General features: G+C 49.0%; 3 protein-coding genes across 3 annotated transcripts; 2 read left to right on the top strand and 1 right to left on the bottom strand.

Moving 5' to 3' along the window:
- Positions 1–2,196: 2,196 nt before the first annotated feature.
- Positions 2,197–6,589, top strand: FSST1_005922 (DYRK family protein kinase; the record flags this gene model as incomplete). Its single annotated transcript, XM_083232242.1, has 3 exons — positions 2,197–2,258; positions 2,400–5,454; positions 5,507–6,589. 3 exons carry the CDS (start codon positions 2,197–2,199, stop codon positions 6,587–6,589), a joined length of 4,200 nt encoding a protein of 1,399 aa, XP_083089352.1.
- A 9,061-nt stretch (positions 6,590–15,650) lies between these two features.
- On the top strand, positions 15,651–19,814 carry FSST1_005921 (uncharacterized protein; the record flags this gene model as incomplete). The annotated part of the gene is made up of 2 exons (XM_083232241.1): positions 15,651–16,128; positions 16,615–19,814. The coding sequence occupies 2 exons, from the start codon at positions 15,651–15,653 to the stop codon at positions 19,812–19,814; spliced, it is 3,678 nt and encodes a 1,225-aa protein (XP_083089351.1).
- Positions 19,815–20,069: 255 nt separating this feature from the next.
- On the bottom strand, positions 20,070–23,155 carry FSST1_005920 (uncharacterized protein; the record flags this gene model as incomplete). Its single annotated transcript, XM_083232240.1, has 2 exons — positions 20,070–22,807; positions 22,861–23,155. 2 exons carry the CDS (start codon positions 23,153–23,155, stop codon positions 20,070–20,072), a joined length of 3,033 nt encoding a protein of 1,010 aa, XP_083089350.1.
- Between the last annotated feature and the right edge of the window lie 1,543 nt (positions 23,156–24,698).

Genomic DNA, 24,698 nt, shown 5'->3' with positions numbered 1-24,698 from the left:
TATTTCAGATTCATGCTTATTAGCGTGTTCAGGCATTGTGACAGATTTGAAGATCAAGGGTGCAATATAGTGTAGGTTAATTAATTCCCTAACTTATGTGAAACCCAATTTAAGTGCCCTGTTCATATGTCTAACAATACTAAGCAATCACCCGACTGATGTGCGCAATTCATCTCGTAAAGCACCTTGCATGCTCAATTATTGACTGTATCCTGTGACGAGAGTCACTTACTCACATATCATTTCCTACATAGGTACCCAGACAGTCTAGACTATCTTTCCTTCTGCATCAATCAGCCGCGCTCGGCTGCGGGGCGGTCAGGGTCTGCAGACAGCAAGAAAACAACAAAACGCGACTTGAGATGCACGATCAGATCCTTGGTGTTTGGCAGGACAACAATGCATAAGGTAAGGTACCAACAGCGGTCTCGATAGGATAGACCAGGTTCATCGGACTGGAAACAATGCGCTGTTCGAAATAGTTACAGCTTTGTGAGCTGTCCAGCAAAGAACGATGCATCCGTATGGGCTATGGCCCTATCGGCTGGAGATGCCCGAGAAAGGGCTATGGATCCCTCTAGGTCCTCCAAATCCAAGACACGACTCAATCCTTGTATTCACTTTGAAGTGGCTGGTCTGAGCGGGAGGCTTGATGAAGATGACATCGGTCAATTTATCAAAGGGGAGTCTTAAACTTGGCAACCTGGTTGCGAAACAGCGTTACATTGGTAGAACTGTCGTTTCGAGACCCCCAGTTACCTGGCCTTATCTCAAGTTGGATATCTCCCATGTCAACAATATCCAAATACAGCCTATATAACCAAACTCAAATTGACAGCTAGCGGCAGTAAACAGTTTCTACCCGTATCCGTTGATGCGTCAACCGGTTCACGCGTATACACCATTCGGCACCATGTGGTATGGTTGGTAGCATCACGATGCCGCTGTCGTACCCACCGTTCTGTGCAAATCTTCCACCTAGAATCACCGACGGCGCCACTCGCTATCGGCTAGACGTGCTTGGGAGACAGGGTAGCTGTGAACCGAGCGAAATGTGATGACGATGAACCACGACACTGACGGGCAGAGTGTAGCCCAATCTAGGAGTATAATTGCGGCCTTATTAATGCGGAATCGGGCTGACATTCCACAACATGCAAGTGGAAGAATGCCTCATCTCTCTAAAGGAAAAATGGTCATGATTGACGTTCCTTAATATCTGCATCGCGGATTCGAGGGAGGCTAATAAGGCAAGGGGAATGAATTGCTGTTAAGGTAGGTACCGTGTGTTAGCTTGCATATGGTAAGGATACCTGTTGATGCCGGCAGAAATAGTCCGTGTAGACATGTACCTCGCAGCAGCTAAAATGGCGGTAAAAGACATCAAACCGTCTCTACAGGTATGGAACACCCACTCTATTCGTACCAGTAACTAATTCAGGGACCAATCTCCCAGCTTTAACATCCAATCATACCATCTTTTTTCCCGTGTCAAGGTCCACCGCTCAACTGCCCGTCTACTGCTAACTTACTAAGGTACCTTCTTCATAAGGTCCTGTTCGCCAATATCAGCCTCTCAGGCGTCTTGATTCTCATACTAAATTGGAAGATGCCCCCCAAGGTGGCTCCCTAAAGGGCACTGATCAAGGGCACCCTAGCTTTAGCATTCATAGAAGTCTTCTATCCCCCATGCTTGCTGCCCCCTTCCGGAAACTGCCTGTGACCACCCTCTGACAACAAGTGAGGAAAGACCATCCTCGCCGGGCATCTTTCCAACTTGTCTTGAAAAGACCTAGCCTAGGGTAAAAAAAAAAGACGACCAACAACCTTGCCTTACCTAACCTGCCTCCACTATTGGAACCCGTCTTAACGACTCCATCTTTTTTATCCATCTCCATCTCGCATCTTACTGTACCATCCCTTTCTTGGGGCGCGCCCACCGCAATCAATCAATCAATCAATCACTCTGGGTTCCATCCTGTCGAGTACATTTTGTTTCTCCAGTTTGTCACCGACCGCTCTCACTCACTCACTGCACTGTTTGCTCTCCTGCATCTCAACAATCTTGTCCGTTCCGGAATGAGGTAGCCGTTCGAATGCGCTCAGCTCCCTGACCGGACTGAGTCTGTGCTAGCGACCGACCCCGTGAAATCCACCTCCGTCGTCGCATTGCCAGCCACCCCTCGACCGGACCCTATGAGCCGCGAGCACAAGGCACCTGCTGGGCCTCGACCAGCCAACTTTTCTCCAACGCGACTGTGAGCATTTTCATCTTTCTTGTTTGTGTTTCTACATTTGACTTGATGGTCCATGCTTGTTATGGTCTATCATCATCCAAATCTTTGTCGCCTTGCATTTCCTTGCACATGGCCAAGCTGACCTTGATCCCTTTGTGACAGGGGCAAAACCACAAACGCTCAGCCTCGACCACCTCTACCCTCGACGAATCCCGGCTTCGCCTCTGACGATCCAATGCTCAGCGCAACTCCTTCCAGCAACCATTCTCTTTTTTCTTCTTTCAGTAGGGATGGGGAACAAAATCAATTAAACGCTTCGACTGCTTCTTTCGACTTTTTGCCGTCGGTCAGTTTTGACGATCTGCAGAGCAGTATCGAGACCGCTTCAACAGACTTCAAACTCGCCCAATTCCCGTCCTCCACCGGTGAAGGAGACAGTCTCGATGCCCACGGAGCAGATGATAGCAGCAGCATGTCTTCCCGTTCCCAAATAGCTCCGCCTTCGAATGGTGCTGCAACTCGCCCTGTCGCCCAATCCACCACTCGACCCGCCCGATCAAGTTCGATCCTGCGCCGACCCAGTAACTCTATCAGGCAGCCTACCAACACCACCGGCGGGTTTGTTCAGACTGAAGTTGCAACCGGTCCAGGCACTGCACGCTCTCGTCGGCAGAGCCAATACCCTCCCGTGTCTGGCACTACCGCGGCCAAGCCTCCTCGAAAATCAATCGGCCCTGGAATCATTGGTGATGCAGACTATGGATCTCGTCCTGCACAAAAGAGGCGACCCAGTCTGTATTCTGAAGGAGCACCTAGTTCGGCCAGGGCTTCGATGGATGCTAACACGACATGGCTGGAAAACACTACAAGAAACTTTTCCACTTCGAGGGCCACCAAGGCTAAATCAGTACAGCCGCCACCACGTTCGAATCAAGCAAGCTTGGGTTTCGGTAATACTCTTACCCCGGAGCAAAACAGACACTCAACCCTTGCCCCGCGATCGCCTCGTGTAGGAGGCCGACTGAGTACACCGTCGTCCACTAACAAGAGAGTCTCTATGATGCCTGGTGCCCATCACTCGTCGCACGCGACAGGCCTTGGGGCAAGGACAATTAGTCCCACTGATACAAGACGAATGAAGCGTATGTCCACGATGCCACAATCCGTGAGCCTTGGTCAGGTGTCAACACCTCCTCCGCCACCACCAGTGTCGATGAACAACCAGGTTGAGAGGGCCGAATCAAAATCACCTTCGATGATACCGAGGAGGACTTCTGGCACCCCCTCATCCTCACGAACTACCCCGGATATGCATCGCAAATCATACAACTCTGTCTTGTCAGCGACTTCTTGCTTGAGCATAAATTCTGCAAGGACGTCGACTGGCTCCCTGAATCGTATATCTACCTCGTCATCTACTTCACGCCTGCCTGCACCGAAACACACTACAGTACACAACCCTATACCAACCGATGACGATGAATATGTGCCTCCTGTCCCTGCTATACCAAAGGCATACGAGTCCCCGAAAGACTCGCCTGCGGATACTTACTTTGTGGAAAAGAAGAAGACTGCACTCAGTAACATGGATGCCATGGGTGTGAATTCGAACCCAACTGGCGTTATATCGATGCCTGTCTTTCCTGAGCCTACAAAGTTGCGTAGAAAGCCAAGTGGTCAACGGAGCTATGTACCAATGGTGGCCGCCGAACCAGACAACAAGGCCACTCCACCTAATAAGCGACACCTTCAACCATTACGACTACCTCCAATGAATCTGGGACCCTTGAGCACGCCAACAACTAATAAAATTGCAGCCTTGCAGGATCACAATAGTGTGGACAGACATGAAACTCCTCCACCGCCTCGACACTTACCAAAGACACCAACTACCCCAATGACAGCTTCCAAGAGCTCCTTCTTTGCCAAGACTCGTCGTGGGGATACTCCCGAGCTCCCATCTCTGAGGAGCAGCAGCTCTGTCCATCATGCTCACTTTACTCCTACGCCTCCCGATGTTAGTTCGACCGACTCATCGTTGGCTTTCAAGGAGCTTGACCACAAGCAAAGCATGTCGCCTTTCTTATCATCCTCTCTGCCCAAAGGGGGTGCAGACCACGGTTTCCTGAAGCGATCAAAAACGGGTGCTGATTTTACGACATCGGACGCGAACATCTTCCAAGATCAAGCTCACCATAAGCCCGCAGGTCCTCGGGCACCCAAAGACGCCGAATCCACCAGCTCCAAATCCCCTCCCCCCGAGCCTGCACCAGAAGAACCTCAAACTCCATCCTCTATGAGCTCTATTCGACGAAAGCTCAGCCTCTCCTGGAAGCGTGGGAATTCCAAGAGTAACATTACCGCCCCTGGAGATGTTCCTGATAAGGCACATGCAAAACAGCATGAGGAACCTATGCCGCCTCCTAGGATTCCGATTTCAGCTACTCTCAACAACCTATCCAACGGCAAACAGGCCAGTCCATCACCGAATCTGAAGCAAGGCCCTGGCGGTTATCTGGATACAAGGAGACGTAAGAGTTCAGGTGGTAGTCTCAATGGACTCATTACACATGACAAGAACAAAAGTGATTCCTGGACTGCGAAGAAGCCTGCTCCTGATCCTTCGACAATGCCTGTTGGCCGAAACACCTCTGTCATGCAAAAGATTCTTCGCCCCAGGAATTCCTCCGGTCTGGCGAAAGGTCCCGACTCATATTCTGCTGATCTTGACAAGGATGATCAAGCAGCCGAAGATGAAATGGCCAAGCTGGGTTCTCGACGAAAGGAAACAGAAGTTGCTGCTAGAACGTTGGATGCTCTCAAAAAGCGAGCGACACCAAAGGAACGAGTCGGTGCTCACGAAGCCATCCGTATCGCCATGCTCAACATTTATGAGCGAGGCGAGATTGTTGATTACACTGACGTCTTCTTCTGTGGAACACAGAATGCACACAAAGTTATTGGTGATCTTCAATCCGATGCGCCCAATTTTGGCTACGATGATGAGCGTGGAGATTATACCATTGTGCCCGGAGATCACCTTGCGTATCGATATGAGATCATTGATGTTCTCGGAAAAGGTAGTTTTGGTCAAGTCGTCCGTTGTATTGACCACAAGACGGGCGGACTGGTTGCTATCAAGATCATCAGAAATAAGAAGAGATTCCACCAGCAAGCTCTTGTCGAGGTCAACATCTTGCAGAAGCTTCGCGAATGGGTAGGCAAGCTCCTTTACCGATCCTGTGATATATCGTATTAACTCGTACTAGGACCCAAAGAACAAGCATAGCATGGTCAACTTCACGCAGAGTTTCTATTTCCGCGGCCATCTCTGCATATCTACAGAGTTGTTGGACATGAACCTCTACGAACTTATCAAGGCACACGCGTTCAGAGGTTTCTCCATCAAGATCATTCGGCGTTTCACCAAGCAGATCCTGAGCTCACTCAATCTTCTCAAGCAACATAAAGTCATCCATTGCGATCTCAAGCCCGAAAATATTCTCCTGCGACATCCTCTTCATGCAGAGATCAAGGTCATCGACTTTGGTTCCAGCTGTTTTGAAAATGAGAAGGTGTATACATATATTCAGTCTCGATTCTATCGATCCCCTGAGGTCATTCTCGGCATGACTTATGGCATGCCCATTGATATGTGGAGCGTTGGCTGCATTTTGGCAGAGCTATACACTGGAGTTCCTATCTTTCCCGGAGAAAACGAGCAAGAACAGCTTGCATGCATCATGGAGGTATTCGGACCTCCTGAGAAGCACCTGATCGAGAAGAGCACCCGAAAGAAGCTTTTCTTTGATTCAATGGGTAAACCTCGCCTCACGGTATCTTCCAAGGGTCGCAGACGCCGTCCTTCCTCCAAGACTTTGTCACAAGTACTCAAATGCGACGATGAGGTTTTCTTGGACTTTTTGCAACGCTGTTTACGCTGGGATCCAGAACGACGACTCAAACCCGAGGATGCGATTCGGCACGAGTTCATTACTGGGCGTAAGATGCCTCTTCCTCGTATGCCGCCAACCCGGGAATCTTCACCTATGAAGCGACACAACACTATCTCTACTCCACGACCTCTCCCCGACCCCCCAGGTAGTGCTGCCAAGCCTCTCGGATCCTTGCGATCTGGAGCTAGCCCCCACAAACCTGTTTCTGGCCCTGTTCGCAAAGCCTCAGGACAGATGGGGCCCGTCAGTTCTATGCCATCTAAACGAACCAGCGCCGGTACGACTGGGCTTGCGCAAGGGGCGAGCAGCCTACCTCGAGCTGCTGGCAGGACCGTGAGCGGAAAGCAAGATCTAGCCGCTGCTGGTGCAACGGCTGCTATGAGTCGACGATCGTAGTTTCTATTTCAGAGAATGCCTTTTCATGACGATTGGAGTTTAGGTTGTGTCGAGCATTTCTTTTTTCCGTTTTCAAACTTGTGTGCCATTGGGTAAACCATACACTGCGCTGCGGCGCTACTTGTGACGACAAAAACTTTTCCTTCAACAACATGATTGCATCACTACAACTACGGGTATGGAAGGGGCGCAGAAGGAGGAAGACTCATTTGTGGCATGGTGATTCATCTCATTTATTTATTTCGAAACTCGTGATCAGACACGCGCAGTGACTGGTGATATTCACTTTGTGGTTGTCTTGCGATGGGGTTACATGGTGGACAAGTCGTGTCACAGGAGACAACGGCCAGCGAGCCAAGACAGCTTGGAATTGGGGATGTGACCTAGTGAAGCGTGTATATCACGAGATTTGACGATTGTTTCAACTCAACTCGATAGATGTCGTTGTCCGTATTGAATCGGAGGGTTATAGAAGTATAGGGGCTGACAAGAACGAGCGGTCATTGCAAGTACGACTCTGCACCAGCGAGCTATTTAAGCATCCAAACAGCTTTACATACACATAATGGAACATTCGAGATTAGACTCGCCATCCGCTCTTGATTCTTGACCGAGGCCTCCCCTATGACGACGAGAACTAGAAGCCGCAAACTTGAACGACGTCAGATGCTTATACGATCTTCGTAGAGCTGAAGTCCAGATGCTCGAAGGATGGTGCAATTTCGAGAAACATCGCCGTGAATACGTATCAGCCTTACGCCCCATGATGTCGGGTAGATCATGGACCGCGTCGAGGCTCATGGCAGCACCAAGAGTCAGACTGAGAGACATGAAACTCGGCGACAATGCTGTGGTAGGGAGTTTCTGTAATGGTTGATCCTATACTAACTGTAAGTGGTGATATCTTTCTTTAGACGGTGACAGAGGCTGTGGGGAGAGGTTGTGACTGCATTGATAGACAGCCGCGGCGTCAATCAATTCAGATGATGGTGCAGGGAACTAGGTTTCTCGACCCGGGGCTCTGTGTCCCGGAAAGTGGGAAATATGACAGTCAGAAAGAGTGGGAGGCATCATGATTGGTAAATGCGACGTGTAAGGGTCTGCTTATGACAAGATTAGCAACGGGATCTGTCCGAATATGGGACCTTACATCCGTGTGTAATACGTTCAGACGACTGCATGTGTACCTGGCATGGTTTGGTCTATTGATCCAAGGCAGACTGATGCACAGGACGAGTGTCTAGAATAAGAATAGGAAGAGAAGCACGAAGGTGGAGCATCTGGACGCCTTGCATCCGCCTGCAACAAGTACAGTATGGAATTATTTGGGTGTAGGATAGCTTCTGCAATAGCACAGATGAGGATTAGAAGTTGTCATGATATGGCCGGAAAAGCATCATGTAAGTCAAGTTTGTCCGCCGGCGACTCCGGGGTGCAAGCCACGGCGGGAGGCGCAGCCAGTGGGGCATGCAGTGGCTCCTCTCTCCGGGCTCCGATTATTGGGCGCCGCCGCCGGATGAGCAGGGGCACTGACCCGTTCCCCGTAGAAGGGTTGTTCAATAGGTTCTGCGCAAGGCTGAAGGGTCATTATCATTGTGCAACAGACGTGTGAGGTCATTGAACCCTCCGTCATGGCAGCAGTAAGTTGTCGGGGCCATTATGAGCAATTGTAATGTAATTTGGTAAAGGTGGGTGAGGAAGTACGATGTGACGACAATAGTGTAGTAACACTTGATCACCAGACGAGACGGAAGGCTTTCCAATAAGTTGATGGCCTGTACAGCAATGTCATTCTTTAGGCAGAAAAGGCACAAATGACTATTGCTGTACTAATGGAGGTATCCAACGTTCGTTTGTGCTCTCGCGTGATTTCCCCGAGCCTTCGATATCGACGTTTACTGGACCTTGGCCAGCCAGTCACTGGCTTTCCCTACCTGCATACTGACTTCAACAGGGGGGTTCTTGATGCCTGTTCAGATATGACTCTTTGTTTCAATCTCATAAAAACTTCTTACTGTTGCGTGCACTAGCTCATTACGACTTAGCTGATGAATGACATTGCTATTTTTGCTACTTTACCGAACCATCGGCCCATGATACCAACAACAGACAAGGGACACCAGATAGACGACAAGCAGGATCGAAACGTACCTGAGACATAGTTCCCAATCAGGGGCAACTGGCTATGTGTAAACCAATTGGGTATCTGTCGTCAGAAGGTGGTGTCTATGGCAAGACATGTGAACGGCAGCTGTCTGTCAGTGTGGGGGTACAGTGAGACATTCAATCATATGTTGATAGTACTTAAAAGCGCAACAAGCAATTTGCAGCAGTAAGTATTTCCATGCACAGCAGAAGTGTACGTATATTGAAACCAACCTGACGCAAAACGTTGTGTGACTTTGCAACATGTGTTTTCCCTTCCTCTCGATGTGATAGTTCTGGTAGCTCTGAGTATCGTTGGATCTCAATTTAGAAGGCTTGTTCTTCTTGTGTGAGGCCTCGTTGTCAGCAAATTGATTGTCAAAGCTCACGTGAGGCATACGCCCTTTTCAGGCAGTCAGGTGTCAGACTTCCTATTTGCAGCGGCGGATAACTCTGTGCCCCGTTCCAATAGGAATGTCTTCTCGAGTAAGATATAATGCAAGGAGTAGGAAAGGTCTCGGCAGCTTTCCAGTAATCTCACTTAGGTATGTCAGAATACTGTGTGTGAAACAAAAGAAGACGTGCTGGATGGAGTATCCTCAAGGGGGAATAAGACGCCGGACGCTGGTTGGGCGAATTTGGGCGTCGGACGTCCGAAGTTTTGTTCCCCCCCTTAGAGTATTCAGCATGCAAGACCGCATAGTTTCGCACCCCAGGATGGAATTATTTTCCAGTACGGACTGATAGCCCTGGTATGATGCTCGAGAATATTCCAGGGCTGAGGTGGTGCTGCATATCAGTTGCACCGGGACGCCGTGCGACAAGCCTGATTGGTGTACTGCCAATTTCCACCGTCCCGGTCGTAGACGGAGGCCAGAAGAGACCTGGTACAATTGGGCACATTGGCAGGTTACAAAAAGCAAAACCTCTTTCCGGGAACGAATCTGTTCAGATCTGTTAGCTGGTCCCTTCAGGCGGGCTCAAATGAGAGCAAACTGCAAATAAACTTCCTAAACCTTGACGTACTAAGCAACCAATCTTGATGGCGGATACAGCACGAAGACACAAAAATACACCCGCTGTTTAGCAATAACGGTGAAGTTGGCGAGCAAGCAAGGTGAGAGAGCAAGCATTGCCAAGACTGGGGGTTGATGCAGACACAGCCTTACGATTGACAGGGGATCCAGTTACTAAGAGTGTCAGCATGGTGCTGGGGTGTTTGTGGGAGACGCTTATGAAATGTGGTCCCCGAATTGGTCTGTTTCCGGTATTTTGCAGTTGGTAGGCAGCACTTGAAGAATTGTATGTGTAGAATGGCTGGTATACCTCATCTTTGAGAGGTATGTAAATATGAATTCAGTATGTCGATAACTCAGTGTTGAACCGGCTCGATTGTCCGCCATGGTCAAAGGATGCATGGTCGCCGCTCTGATATTACAGAGTTCTATGATTAATAGATAACGGGAGCGAGAGTTGAGATGATTGACCCCTGTGATTCTAGGCTCGCTTGCCGGTAGCTTCATGACTCTAAATTCGGGTCGTGGCATGTCCAACTGCAGAACTGGCTGGGCGTGAAACGGGAAACAAGAAACAAGAAACCGAATCAGATTCCAGGGGGTAGGTAACCCCTACAGAGTCTTAGTAGATTCAAGCTACTCCAGTGCCCTAGCACCGGGACGTCTGGCCGCAGAAAGGCCACCCAAACATCTCCAATTCCTCCATCATGGTTCACCCACCACCACCATAAGTGCCGAGCGACTAGGGTCGGTGCAGAGAAACGGCGCTGAGAGTGACGTTGAAACATATTGGTACTGTGAGATTTTGATATCCCGATGTGGTGTTTTTTCTCTTTAATTCAAAGAATCTTTGGTGAAATAAGCAAATACCTACCTGTCCAGCTGATCTCTCGTACTGGTAAGGCGATCCAGGCATCAGTCCTTGACCTGTGGCTGATCAGTCAGTCAGTCACTCTGTTTCAAAGTCCCATCGTATTGCGCACGATGGAGAAAAGGAAGGGAGAAGAACGAAGATTGTTACTCATTCAAGAGCTGCAATGCGAGAAAAGAGTTGAGCTCTGCCTGATCTGCCTGCCTCAGTGGAGGCACGTGTGCAAGGTTTCGTTCCTACAACTCGGCAGGTGTCACTAGCGCTCGATTTACAACGGGCAGGAGCCGGGCGAACCATTGCCTTGAATGACTAACTTTCCAAAGTCCCTATTTTTTGACGCTATTTTCATTTTCTCCATGATGCAGGTTGTAGCTATTATGGAGTTCTTTCTATGATGTCGGCCTAGGTCAGTACCTACAATTACAATACCCATTATTACAGCACCATCAATGGCAACTCTAGCACGCCTTGTGCGCCCTTCACTCAGGGTCTAGAACTTCAATCGCTTGCATATTCAATTCCTTCTCACCATGTCGAATTGACGTCATAAATCTGCCTTCTCGTATCAAAGCTAATCAATGATGTTTTATTTCTCTACTGACACGGACAAATTCTTGTAGCCACTCCGGGCTGCCACCAAAAGACGAAGAATAAGTCCCATATTATTTCTTACATGCATATTGACATGATGGTAGGGTGCCATACTATACCTACTCTACAGTTAAATACAGTGGAATCTGATGAATTTCAACTGTCGCTATTGCATCACATCACTTCCAGGCCCTGTAACCCTCCCCTTCAGCCCTGCTGCAGGTCAATTCAACCTCCCTGTCTCAGACCAATGGGTGGGATGACTCTTCACGCCGAGCCTGCTCATCTTGAACGGGAGCGGAACAGTTTCCTATGGAAGGACTGAGAATCGGTCGCCGCCTTTTTCTTACACATGGTGTCTGTACCTACAGGACTCTATTCTACCCCTGCCACCGGTCTCAATTGGACCCTTGCCCTGACGACACGGTACGGTGCGGTACGGGTACCCAGGCTCATTGATCCTACACAGGTTGCGCTGCGCCTTGAGAACAAGCCCGTGCGTTCTCTTGCAGTGAGTCTCACTCAAAAGAAAGAAGGGGGGAAATAGTCTATGTTTACGATGCTTGGTCTTTCGGGACAAGCAACACCCGATAGCGCAAAATAAACCAGGGCACAGGGAAACTGACACACAAAGTCCTAAAGAGCCATAGCCTCCGAGACAAGAAAGCCCCCAATCTCAAAGATCCATCCAACCCCCCTACCCCCAAGGCATCTTTGGTGGTTGTGGGTCTGCACTAGTTATTCTATGCCTGCAATAGACGCGCCTCAGCCTTTGTCACCTGTTAAGACAGTCTGACTGAACTTGCGGCTATCGCTCTCACGCACTCTGACTGGCGTCTCTGGCGTCACTGGTGCCTTGCCGCACATCCTGCTGGAGTTTTGTGAGGGAGTGCTTCTTTGGAGTGGCCCTTCATATCGGGGAGTGTCGCTATGAGCTTCGACGCTCTCCTCCAGGCTACAAGCAGGCCTATAAGGCTGCGATGCCTCTTTGAAGCCAATATTCTTATTCTCACTTCCCATCTCTTTATTCACGACATTCATAAAGCAAGCACTTCTCCATTGATACCGGCTGTCTCGTTCACAAACTTCATCCTTCTTGTGCCATACTCTCTACCTTCGTTGCGACCAACAACCTGCTCATCTTGACGAACCTGCAAATCGGTTGGCCCAAACACTTTAACAGACCTTTAACTGAGCCATCTACAACCTCTTACATCCTTGTATCGACACCTGGCCAACAACTTTCGGCCCAACACTGCAACCATGTGTTATCAACTTGTCGAGCTGTATTCGGGATGCAAATGCCCCTACTACACACACGCTATCGACCGCTGCGCATCATATGGCCGCCCCGGTCATTCTATCCAGCAGCGAACGATACTTGTCGGTTATCTCTGCTCAGCACACGCGAACCATGGCGCCCAGTACGCATCACCGCACAGCTACTCCGACAGCGGCTACCACAGTGGCTACTCAAGCTCAAGGAGCTATCGATGAACAATTGTGTCTACAACAATAAGTTGTCACCCTCCACAACTGGTTCTGTTCAAGTTCGATGATTGGTTCACCTACCTGATCTCGTTCAACCCATCACAGCTCTCCTCTCTGTTAGCAGAGCATTTTCGCTGCATCTATGGTGTTCACTAGCCTGTCTTATCGACCACTCATTACATTACGAGGATACCAAAACGTTGCTAAAGACTTGGGAATGAGACATGATTCTTCCTCACGGCCTTTTCCATGAGCATCTCAAACGTTCGCCATTTGCTCGTCGGATCGGGCATTCGTCGACAACCAGAAAAAAAAACCTCATCTCACATTTTTGATGGCGTATAATTGTTGTCTTTTTTTCATTAGCGGGGGGTTTGTTTTGGTACCACTTCATTTTTACTTGGCTGGGAACCAGTCGAGATATACAACACGGGGTTACATTTCTGGAGCAGCATTTGCTGAGAGCCTCACGGCACTTTTAGATGGCGATGGCTTTATTCTTGGGTGTGGAAAAGCAGTGGCATTACAGGTAATGGCCCTCTGCCCTTGGACTGCAATCTTGTTTGTTTCTTTTTTTTTTACTTATGTTTCTTCTACCCACTTTTGTCAACTTTCTCTTCTTCTTGGACGTCATTTTTGATAAAGGACGGTCACTCTAGGGTCTCAGGGGTTTTATGACGGACTGCATTTGAAATAGCGGACCTGTACGAACTTAGCGTTTGACATAGACAACGGATGGCTGGCCATTATTCTGTCTTGTTTTAGGATGAGTTCGATGCTGATCAAACTCTTGTTCTATCACAACATATCAACTGTAACAGTAACAACTGTTATGTGTCTACCTGGGGACTGGATCCCTGATCATATGGCAGACAATACAATTGGAAACGCAGAGCGTTCATCATGATATAGCAAATAGAATCAACACTCTTCTCATTCTCTTCAAGTTACCACACTATCCCCATTTTACTCTATTTCCGCGATAATATACAGCCGAACTGATCAAGTCCAAGATCATTATAGTCCTAATCGCACAGTCCTAGATGCAAGCTAGGTGTCAAAAAGCCCGGTGAAACATATGCTCGAGAAGCATTTCTTCCTCCTACTACGGTATTGAAAGCCTGTAAAACGTTGAACCATTGGATAGGTAGCTTTCGTTATTGGGATAATCGCACGGAGGCCTCGTTAAACAACCAAATTCGAGTATCGCAGCCACAAGGCAGACAAGTCTAAAAACACTTACAAGATAGAACTAGTTTGGTTTACAGCCTTGCAGTAGCAACAATCAGCTCCGGCATTGTCTAAGCCAATGGCTAGGCGAGATAGCGTCGATGACCTATTATTAGGCTCTATATCCTAGCAAATTACCAGATCGAGCCACGCGAAAGAGATGGGTGTCCTGAGCGTAAGCAAAGCCAATCATATCATATGGTGTGAAACCTTGCTGAAAAGGATTTCGGTTGTTTTACTTAGGAACCATTTTTTGGCGCAGCTGACAAGGATGGCTGGAAGCTGCCATGATTAGTGGACGGGGCGCGATTAGGCGCACTGGCGCGCTGCAAGGAACTATTCGATGGTGTGAGATGGTCCGTCGAGCCGTTAGGAACATCGAGGGGGTTAATTTAGTCTAGATGTTGTATGAGTGTGCAACGATAGCAAGAGTCGAATCACGAAATCAGAATAGAACTTCGTAATATCACTCTTATAATATTGTTATACAACATGGGAGAGAGTTGTTCGCTACCCAAGTTCTCGGATGTAACAATCCAAAAACAACAACATTTTACGACGTTTGACAGGATATGCAGTGTCCAAGGGGAACTCGAATTCATCACTATGACTGGCCGGTCTAACATCAGCTCACCCCTTTGAATTCATCAAGCTGACATAGGGGAACCGTTGCCTGAAGCTTGCGTCCGGCGATTTGAGAAACTGATTCGTCCACACAGCTGAGGTGAGCATACCGAAAGGCCCAACTATGTAACGGCAATTTGGTCAATGTTACAGTGATGGGATGCGGCACTCGGAATGCCAGCTAATGGACCGAGTCTCCGCTGGGTCCCGTGCTGACAGGATCCTGTGGGCAGGTATGGAGGTATGTAGGTTGGGCAGTGGCGAACTCTCCAGGAATTAGGCTCGACGATCCATGTAGATGCCGTGTCGGACAGTTTGTATGCAGGGGTATGACGTGTAGTGGAGAGCTCAAGGCGTTTTTGTGCCGAACTGACAGGGATGTTTACGTCAGGAGTAACGAGCGCGGCTGCGCTTATGCTGTGGGTAAGGGTTCAGGCTAGTGGGTATACTCCTTAGTCTTGGGGTATAAAAATAAGTAGTCTAAGAACTATAGTCTAAGGAGCATAGAGTAACCTATTAATTTCGTCTCTTATGCTTATAGCGGTCAAATTTTCTGACATCCTGAGGTCAGGGTGTGAATAAGCAACAAATAGACATTCCGACCGCTCAGTGTTGAAACCCAGGATCTAGGTTTCATGGTGGTGATCAACGTTGTATTATTGAGTTCATGTCATCTTCTGCCTTGCGAGTCAGGTTCCAGTATAGACGAGGTTCCCACATTGTCATGTTGATCATAAGTCTAGACTAAAATATTACCTGGTGGGAAGCATGCTCTCCTGCTATGAGTGAACTATAACCGTGACTTCCAGGCCAGGACAACTGAAGGAGCAAGTGTGATGATGTCGCACGGACTCGGAGAAAATGGAAATCGTATCAGGGAAAGTACCTGCCTACTACCAATTGTCATTTTGGGATTAACAACACGATTGAGGGCGTTGCCGTAACCCTTCATCGCCATCACAACACTCTTCGTCGGGCCTCTATTCTTTCTCCTCTTCCCGCCCGCCCTACATCCTACCTAACATTTCTCTCTTGTACTACAATAAACAATATTCATACTGTTTCTCGTGCACCTACTATTAGGAACACCCTCATGTCCGATGCTCGTTTGTCCCGATCTAGCACTTCATCCACCCAGGCCATTCAAGCTTTAGCCGAAACTATTTCTGTCAATAAGCCCCCTACACCGCAACCCTTGTTGAAACAAGGTCTCCAGAGCGGCGGGTCTCATCCGTCATCGACGGGCAATCTCGCTTCTACTACACACAGCTCGCCATCGTCATTTCCTTCATCCGGGAAGAATATCCGAGCTTCTACAATGTTTTCCACAATTATTGGCCACACTCGTGGTCTTCTCCCTCGAAGGGAATCTCAAGGACAAGCCGTAGCTAGAGTCGGTGATTTCGATCACACGCCTCCGCCCAGTGGACGTCCATCTGTCGACATTCCAAAAAAAGAGGATAAGGGAGAAGGCATCACATCTCAACAACTGCTTCACAACCCATCCCGGATTGGCAGCACTCTTACTGTTAAAGATCAATCTACTTCGGCCATCTCGAAACCTCTCTTGGGTACGTCGAGTACGACATCGATCGAGGTGTTCAGTCCTTTATCCGGTCTTACATACCACAAGCCCTCTTTAACTCAAAATAAAACTGCCACAGATAGTGTCCATATAGGATTACGGGATAAGACACGGATTCAGCCATTGCCAAACCAAACACCACTTGACTTGAGCAATGTTAACCCAGACAAGGATTAGAAATCTGGCACTCTTCAGGTGGAAGACTTGAACCAAGAGGATCAAGAACGACCAGTCCCTCACACGGACACTCAAAGTCATACTGACGGGCTCCCATCTTGGAACTTTCGACCCGTTCTTTCTCGGCATTCTCCTAAGGATGATGTGACTCGACATCACAGACAACCCAGTCAGTTGGATTACTTCTCTGACCATGCTGGAGATGCATCTTGCTCAAATTCCAACACTTATCTAGCCTCCATAAGCCCTGGTAGCCAGGAGGCTAAAACAGGCGTATGCACTGATACCCCAGTAGGCGTTGCCGGAATACCAGAAGCCCAGTTGGACAAGCTGCCTGACTGCCACAATAATCTCCACGATTCGAATACGCAACCATCCTCACCAGGTGAAACCTGTGAACCGCTGACCTCATATGCGCAACCATCGGGTCGAAGCCGATCTTTGGGGTCAATGATGAATTATTTGTGGAAAAGCCACTGGCTAAAACGCTTATCACAGCTAAGCGGATCGCTCGATCCCATACTTCCAGAGATATTATTCCGAACGAAATCGGTTAGAGCTGACAATAGACGCCCATCAGAGCCCGTACTGCCGAGCAGTCAAGTTCTGAATAAGCTATCACCCTGGTCGCCCTTACCTGGTGATCCGGATCATCATGCTGGTGGCCTATTATTCAAGCGTACTTTCAGTGATCTCGAAAGACTTGTTGACGAGGCCCTCTCGCTTGCGTTAGAGGCAGCCGGCCGTTCAGAGATTGCGATGCACGATAACCAAGATCTTCTTCCTGAAGTCGGGGATCCTAATCTACTGACTAAGCCAAACACATCGCCTGACACCCAAGAAAACAACGGAGTGGTTACAGAAGGCGAAGATGGTAAAAGCTGTCATGGGAAGCCGCAATATAGACGTGCTGCCACTTACACTACCGTGCCAATACGTCCACGCTTAGCTGATATTGTCGAGAGTTATTCGGGAACGTATCAGGAGCTTCGAACAAGAACCCACATCGACCGTACGCGCCAGGAAAGTTCCTCAAGACAAGCACTGCATGGTGTTTTGTCTCGATCGCCTAGTAACGCAGCAAAGGTGGAGCCCAAACGCAAATCTGTTACACTGGAGGATCTCATCAGCACTGTTACTTCTCTCAAGTCTGATTCCAAGAGGCAAGATACTGAACCCAAAATTCAAAAGTGTGCTTCATCTATCAGCCTCCCATCGGGCATTGGAAGTGGAACCGGACAAGATGCCCTACCAGATCGCGGCCTTTCTGATAGGAGGTTACACTATGAGCATGGGATTAACCTACGAAAGAGATCACATGTCAGTCTACGTGATACGCGTGGATTCAACCTTCCGAAATCACACATAAGGCAACCCATTGCGAGAGACTGGTCACCTGTTCGGAAACGTTCTGTTGCTTCTGTCGCTTGCTTGAGTACAGCCCTCATTGGAGTACTCCTTGGAATCTATACGGGCCTGGTACCTTCCATCCAGTACTACATCGTGGATCAATCGCATGTTGCCGTTCATGGCAACACCGGTTGTTTCCTAGCTCTCGCTTTGCCTTCGTTCTTTTTTTGGCCATTGCCTCTACTTCACGGTCGAAAACCATACATCATGTCCAGCCTCATCATTGCGATGCCGTTACTTTTCCCCCAAGCGATCGCTGTCAGTAATCAAAGATTGACAAACACTACCTACTGGCGGGCTATGCTTTTGACCTGTCGTACGCTGATGGGTGGCTCGTTGGGTTTTGCCAGCATGAACTTTCACTCAGTTCTGACAGACCTGTTTGGTGCATCCCTGATGTGTAGACACCCCCATCAAGAGGTTGTTGACCAGTTTGACGCAAGGAGACATGGGGGCGGCATGGGTATCTGGCTTGGAATCTGGACCTGGTGTTGGATCGGATCCCTCGGTCTTGGATTTCTCATCGGTGCCGCCATTATTGACAGACATCCCCCAGCCTGGGGATTCTATGTCAGCATCATATTGATTGCAGTGGTGTTGATCCTCAATGTGATATGTCCCGAAGTACGAAGGTCTGCATTCCGTCGATCTATTGCAGAAGTACGAACCGGAGGAAGCATTTCGCGCCGTTTAGCCCGAGGAGAAGTCATGATGCATCGAGTCAAGACAGGTCCCAAGTGGTGGGGTCAGGAGGCATATCATGGGGTTTGCTTATCCCTCGAGATGCTTGAGCAACCTGGTTTTGCCGTTATGGCGATTTACGTCTCATGGATATATGCACAGATTGTCCTTGTCATCATCTTGATGGGCTCACTTGTTTCTCGGTTCTACCGCCTACGATCGCCATACGTCGGTCTCCACGTCGCCGCCGTGGCTGTCGGCGCTCTGCTTGCGATCCCTTTTCAAAAGGCCAGTATCTTCTCAAGGTCTCGCCGTCGAGAAGGCAAGTCAAATCGAGAGACTATAGGCAAAAAGGTTGCATGGTCATCGCATCTCATCCGACGAGCCATCTTCACGATATCTTTGCCCATCGGTGCTGCCTGTTATGCTGCAGTCTCTTCTGGTCCGCCGATCAGTTCTATTGTGCCAGCTTTCTTTGCTCTGTGTATGGGCTTCTTGTCGTGTCTTGCAATTTCTGAATGCAATGGCCTCATCATGGAAACGTTCGATACGTCAGACCTATCTCCCGGCATGATTGGTCACCACCGTGATCTATCGGGTCAAGACCATCGGAGAACCAACTACTCGTCTTTTCCAAGAATAACTGCGGGTTTTGCTGTAATACACTCCCTCTCATATATCCTAGCAGCAGGCTCGACTGCTCTGGGCGGCCATGTGACCCGAAAGCTTGGGCAACAAGTCGCAACAACCGTTGTTGCGGGCATCCTCTTCTTGTTAACGGTCTTATTACTGCTCGTACTCATCAGGTTCAAGAATGTACTCATCATACCTCGATCAAAATCTGAAGAGATGGAGAAGCTGACCCAGGCTCGACGACAATCTTCCAAACGCCGGGCCACTATGCCCAACGACATACGTGCTTTAATGGAGGAGGATCACGCTTGGCGACCTGCAATGACGGGCAACCCAATGGGCAAAAATCGTCGAGTGAATGTGCTCGAAATGGGGAACTTGACAAGATGGGAAGACATTCGAAGGAGAAACAGGCTCATAGATTCAGGTATACATATCAACCGCGAAACACTGAATCATGGACTGGAGGCTTTGGATGCTGCTCTAGAAACCCATGTTGACGATATGCGACAGAATGCCCAGGGATTTTTCAGGCGAGGAAGTTTGAGAAGACATGGAAGCCACCTGCGACGCAGTAATCAAAGCAGAAGCAGTGAACAAACTTTCCATGACCTAGAGCTGGATACGTTTGATCCTGTCGGGACACCGAGCGAGTCATCCCAGCAGCCACGGCAGTTTGCTAAGAGAGACTGCGTGATGGGTCAAGCAATCAAGGAGGAGGACAAAGGCGAGAATCAAGCCGGGGCAAGCAGCTCTCGGAAGAATGTCTGAAGCAAATTGAGAACACAGAAGTCGGTAGAGGATAACCTTGTAAAATTAGAATGAACGTCTAAGGTAGTGTGGTGTATACAAGTATGTCTGCCCTAATAACCTGTGCGCAGTCTTGATGCCTTTTTCTCCCAGTCTATGGCCAATGCTCATTATGTCTCCGAAATTTCAATACTATTATACAAGAGGGAATTGATTTTGGTCTCATAAGATAAAGGAAATGGTGAGTCATGTGTTGGTATATGAAAAATTCCTTTCTTACTGCACATTCAGAACCAGGTCGTCTCCTCGTCGTGTAGGGGTTAATGTTGGTTTCCAATGAGGTGACAAAGGATAGCTTGGAGGTGTCTTGTTTTGATCATCACGATTCCACTTTGATTTACTGGCGGGATCGATGCCAATAGTCATATCAGCAGCGCGATTCGAGCCTACACGCTTGGAAAGAAGTGAATCCTGGCTCCCAGAGTGTGCAAGTGGTGTGGTCATTGGTTGGGGAGGGCGATAGTTTTGATACTGTGAGGGATGGATTTGGGTCTGTTGTGGTGCAGAATATGGTTGAAATTGGTATCCCCCCTGGCTGTGAGGCTGGGGCTGTTGGTTTTGCCGTGCTTGGAATGATTGGTACATATGAGGTTGTTGTTGGTAGGTGTTTGAATGCGGTGGACGCTGGTAGGGCTGCAGAGGTTGCTGTTGGAAAGATTGGTATGATTGCGGGGTTCGGTGTGTGGGATGCCACACGTTATGCTGCCCCTGCTGCTGCTGCTGCTGCTGCTGCTGCTGCTGCTGAGGTTGATGGCGTTGTTGCGGATGGTGATGAGAGTGCAGGCGCTGGATAGGCTGCCAAGCTGCTTGTTGCTCGCGGGGAGATGGCTGAAAAGAGGGGGGCCTTTGATAAGGTCGGTAGGTTTGAGGTTGAGACCCTGAAGCAGAGCGACGGCGTTGCGATTGTGACTGTTGACGGGCTTGGAGAGGTTGAGGATACGGCGGGTTAAAATAAAACGGAGAGGCCCGAATCTGATCTGGGTTGACCGTGGGTGGCTCTGCGGTGGTATCCTCTGGCTCGGGGGACGGTTCAACAATACGCATTGTCGGAGAAGTTGTCTCGAGTTCTGCGTTCGGGATAGTTTGAGTGTTCTGAGGGCCTGGCTGCTGTCGTGGTGAGTTGTATGCAGAAGGAGGCTGCATCAGGCCCAATGTCGGACTTGGCTGGCCAGGAGGGCTGTAGAATATCTGCCGCGAAGGAGGGGCCAATCTTGCGTTGACATTATCACCCGGGTTGCCTATCTGGCTCGCCCGCCGAGGATCTCGGGGCGGTATCTGAGGCTGCTGCTGCTGCTGGCGAACTCGCACAGATTGGGGAGACTCGGCAACTGGAGAGAGGCTGACTTGTTGCTCGAGTGTCACAGAAGGGATGCTTGTGGAAGACTCAGTCGATGTAGTAATGGTTGTGGCACTACTACTATTGGAGTCTTCGCGTGGGCGAGTCAATGGCCTAGTCAGCGAGCGTCGAGAAGAAGCACTGCGTCGCGGGTGAGATTGTGATGAGAAGAAGGGCGAAGGGTACTGTGGGCGCGGTCCGTACGGTTTGTTCTGGGCACTTGCAGGGACAATCTCTGCTGGAGGAGCAAGTGTTCGAGCATTGGCTTGCCCTATGTTACCAAGAGCGCCGTTGTCATCTTTTGACGGTTGCTTTGGGGCGCCTCCTTGAGATCCATTGGAATCCTGTGATCCTCTAGCTATCACAGAAGCACGTTTTGGATTACCAAGAATCCAGTTACCGTACTGATCAGCAACATAGTAGGTGGTGGCCGACAGAGGAGTCGTGGGTGGGGGTCTCCAGACCTGTGTGTTGACATTGTTAGGAGATATCGACGTACGGTCTTCTTCAAACTCAGTCACATTGCTTTCACGGTTGTTTGTTCCCAGCGCTCCTCCTACAGGTATTTCAGCCGGAGGAATATGCAGCTTTGGTGGCATGGGTCTAGATCTGGGTGATGAAGCAGCAACAGCGGCAGCAGTTAGTGTTGGCTGCGGAAGTTGAGGGCTCGCGCCTCGATCTGGCTGTCCATTCTCTTCCAGTTCTGGCTTGATAGGAGGCAAGGGCTTTTCGCTAGTGGGTTCAGAAGATGTGTGTGGTAAGGTTGGCTTTGCAGGGAGTAGCTTCGACAGTCTTCTGAGTGGAGAAGAATTTACTGTGTTTCGGTTCGAAGAAGGGGGGGATAACGCAACACCAATATTCTCGGGTCTGGAATTCGCTCTGTTGTACACAGGAGGTGGTGGTGCTTGAGTCCCAGGATCCAAATCGGGACGAAGTTGGTGAACCATCCAAGAGTTGTGTCCGCCATTGTTATATCGATCTGATTTGTAACCCCAGGTATCCCTCATAGGAAGAAAACCAGTCTTGATATGAGGATACTTTCTTCGTCGACAGTACCTTGCCAGAACAATAGCTCCCACTGCTACTCCAACAGCGGCTAGAACTCCTACTGATATACCAGCGATCTGCTCCGTCGAGAGTTTGCCAGAATCGTCATTCTCATCGTCTTTGCTCGTACCGCCAGCGCCGCCAGATACCTCTGTGGTGGTCTCGGTCTCTGACGTGAAAGTGGAAGTGGAAGTAGATTTTGTGGTTTCGAAAGTTGTGGATCTGGTGAACGGCGGTTCGCTAATCGAGATGATTTCCGAAGCAGAAGTAGTTTCGTCTGACGAATCGGTAGAGACAACTTCCTTGGTTGTCGATCGTATCCTTGTTCTCGTCGTTGGCCTTGGAATTACAGGAGGCGACGATGTATCAATTACCAAGGTTGTGGGTAACGACTGGGTAGTGCTCGAGGTTTCCAGGCTCAATGTAGTACTCGATACGATCACAGGGGGGAAAGTTACAACTCCTCTTCCTGAAGGATCCAAAACCAGCGTTGCTGTGATTGTGAGATGTGTTGGGTGAGCTGCATTCGGCCTCCCATTACAGATAGCATACGCGCGCTCAACGACTCGTTCTGGGTTTGTGTAAGCGACTCTCGCAGAGTTCTAAGCGATAAAGAAGACATACCACTCGCTTCAACTGTCGAACAGAATCCAATGGATCGTTCAGCTGATATGCATTGCATTGCACCTTCACCCAAAGTGAAGCCCAATGCGCCTCTTCGAGGACATAGACAGTCCAAAAGGGGCCTCCCTGTGCAGGTATCGAGGACATAGTTGATGTTTAAGAAAGAAGCGAAACATTCGGCAGCACAGCTGGGGACGAAGCTGGAGAATTCGTTCGGAATATTAGTTGCCGCCAGTACAGCAGTAACACAAAATATCAACCATGAAGGCACGAAGGAAAATGGCCGACTGGCCATTCTACAACGAAACATCTGAAGATTTAAATGTCAGTCCTGGGCCGGAACTACACGACTTGAACAAGGTACTCACCTATAAAGAAGGGTATCTATTAAAGGAGATGACCAGCATCTCAACGAAATGTATTCATGAGCAGTCGTGACGATAGAACAAAGAAAAGGAAAAAACCAAAGAGATATTAGGCGTGAATTAGTACGAACTATCACAGATGACAGAGGAAAAGTGAAAAGGGAAATGCGAAACACAGTCACATCGAACGGATAAGGTAGGAAACAATGGGACATATGAAGACTGCATTCTCAGCAGCCGCCGTCTTTTTTTGCTACAGCACGAGAGCTCATCATGGCCTAGACAGAGAGATAGTGAGACCAGCAAATTAAGGCCAGCGCTTGCTAGCCAAGTTGGGACGCTGTAAGTCCTGCAAGATCAAGCCTTCTATTCAGCTCGGAGGCTCCTCAGATGTCGTGGAGCCGCCGGAGCGGGCCTCTTGAATCCTCTCTGCGTCATTAGGGAAGAGGCTGGATCCGAAAGAAGCTGCACGAGGAGCTATTTTTTGACTGCAGAGACATATCGGTCAATACGAAACTCGACCCCACGGCCATAATGTTTGTTGCGGCGGTTAGAGGTAGTGACATGACTGGATGATGTTGCTCGAACCGCCCATAGACGCGGGAGGGTCCCTTTAGGTGTCAGCAACGGACAGCCAACCAGCCAACTGGAAACATGGTGACTGATCACGTGAGATCATCTCTGTCCAATTACGATCTGAATATAGCCTCGATCAAGGCCAGACCTACATACATACCTAGCACGTAGTATAGGCCATGTATTGCAGATCTACAACCTTTATTGATCAGGTTAACGTTAATGTTAACGGCGGATGTGATTGCTCTACTATCTATACAGCAATCCTGGTCTTGGCTAGTTTCGGAATCAGTTAGCCGGTCTTTCTGGACTTCTCTCATCGAATTCTTTTTGAAACGATCACATACAGGTCGGCTGAAGAGAGACACATGCCTATTTAGCGTCACTTCGTGTTCAATATAGTTGTACATCTCGGTTCGTTGCGAGGGATCAAGACCAGGGTCGAGGTTGACCAAAGAATCCGCCCTTGTTTCAGTCATTCGGATTCTAAGTGATTTGACCCACCCCATCTTGGTCCGCTCCAGGTCTTACTGACCAAAGAATTCAATCATTATTCTCATTTCCGATGCTAAAGACTTGCTTTTAGGTCGGTCAGTGCAGTGTTCGTTGACTCTGTTGGAGATGGTCAATGGCCTATCCTCCCTTAAAACACCCTCTTTGTCAAACATTTTCGTGTCTTTCTCATAAACCCCATTCATCTCTTTTGAGACACTTTGCTTTCAAACTTTACTGGATATATTCACACTGAAGATCTAAATTCTCCCTTAAACCAGGCTTGTTAACCACGACATAGACAAAGCTCTCGATGCATACGTCTCCATCGTATGTCATGAACAATGTCTTCCGTAAGTTCAACAGTAATGTCAAAGCCAAATTCCTGGGCAAAAGATGGAAATG

This window comes from Fusarium sambucinum, chromosome I (genome assembly GCF_050947815.1).
Source record: "Fusarium sambucinum isolate potato_lamoka chromosome I, whole genome shotgun sequence".
Lineage (NCBI taxonomy): Eukaryota > Fungi > Ascomycota > Sordariomycetes > Hypocreales > Nectriaceae > Fusarium > Fusarium sambucinum.
This window is presented reverse-complemented; position numbering and strand designations above follow the sequence as displayed.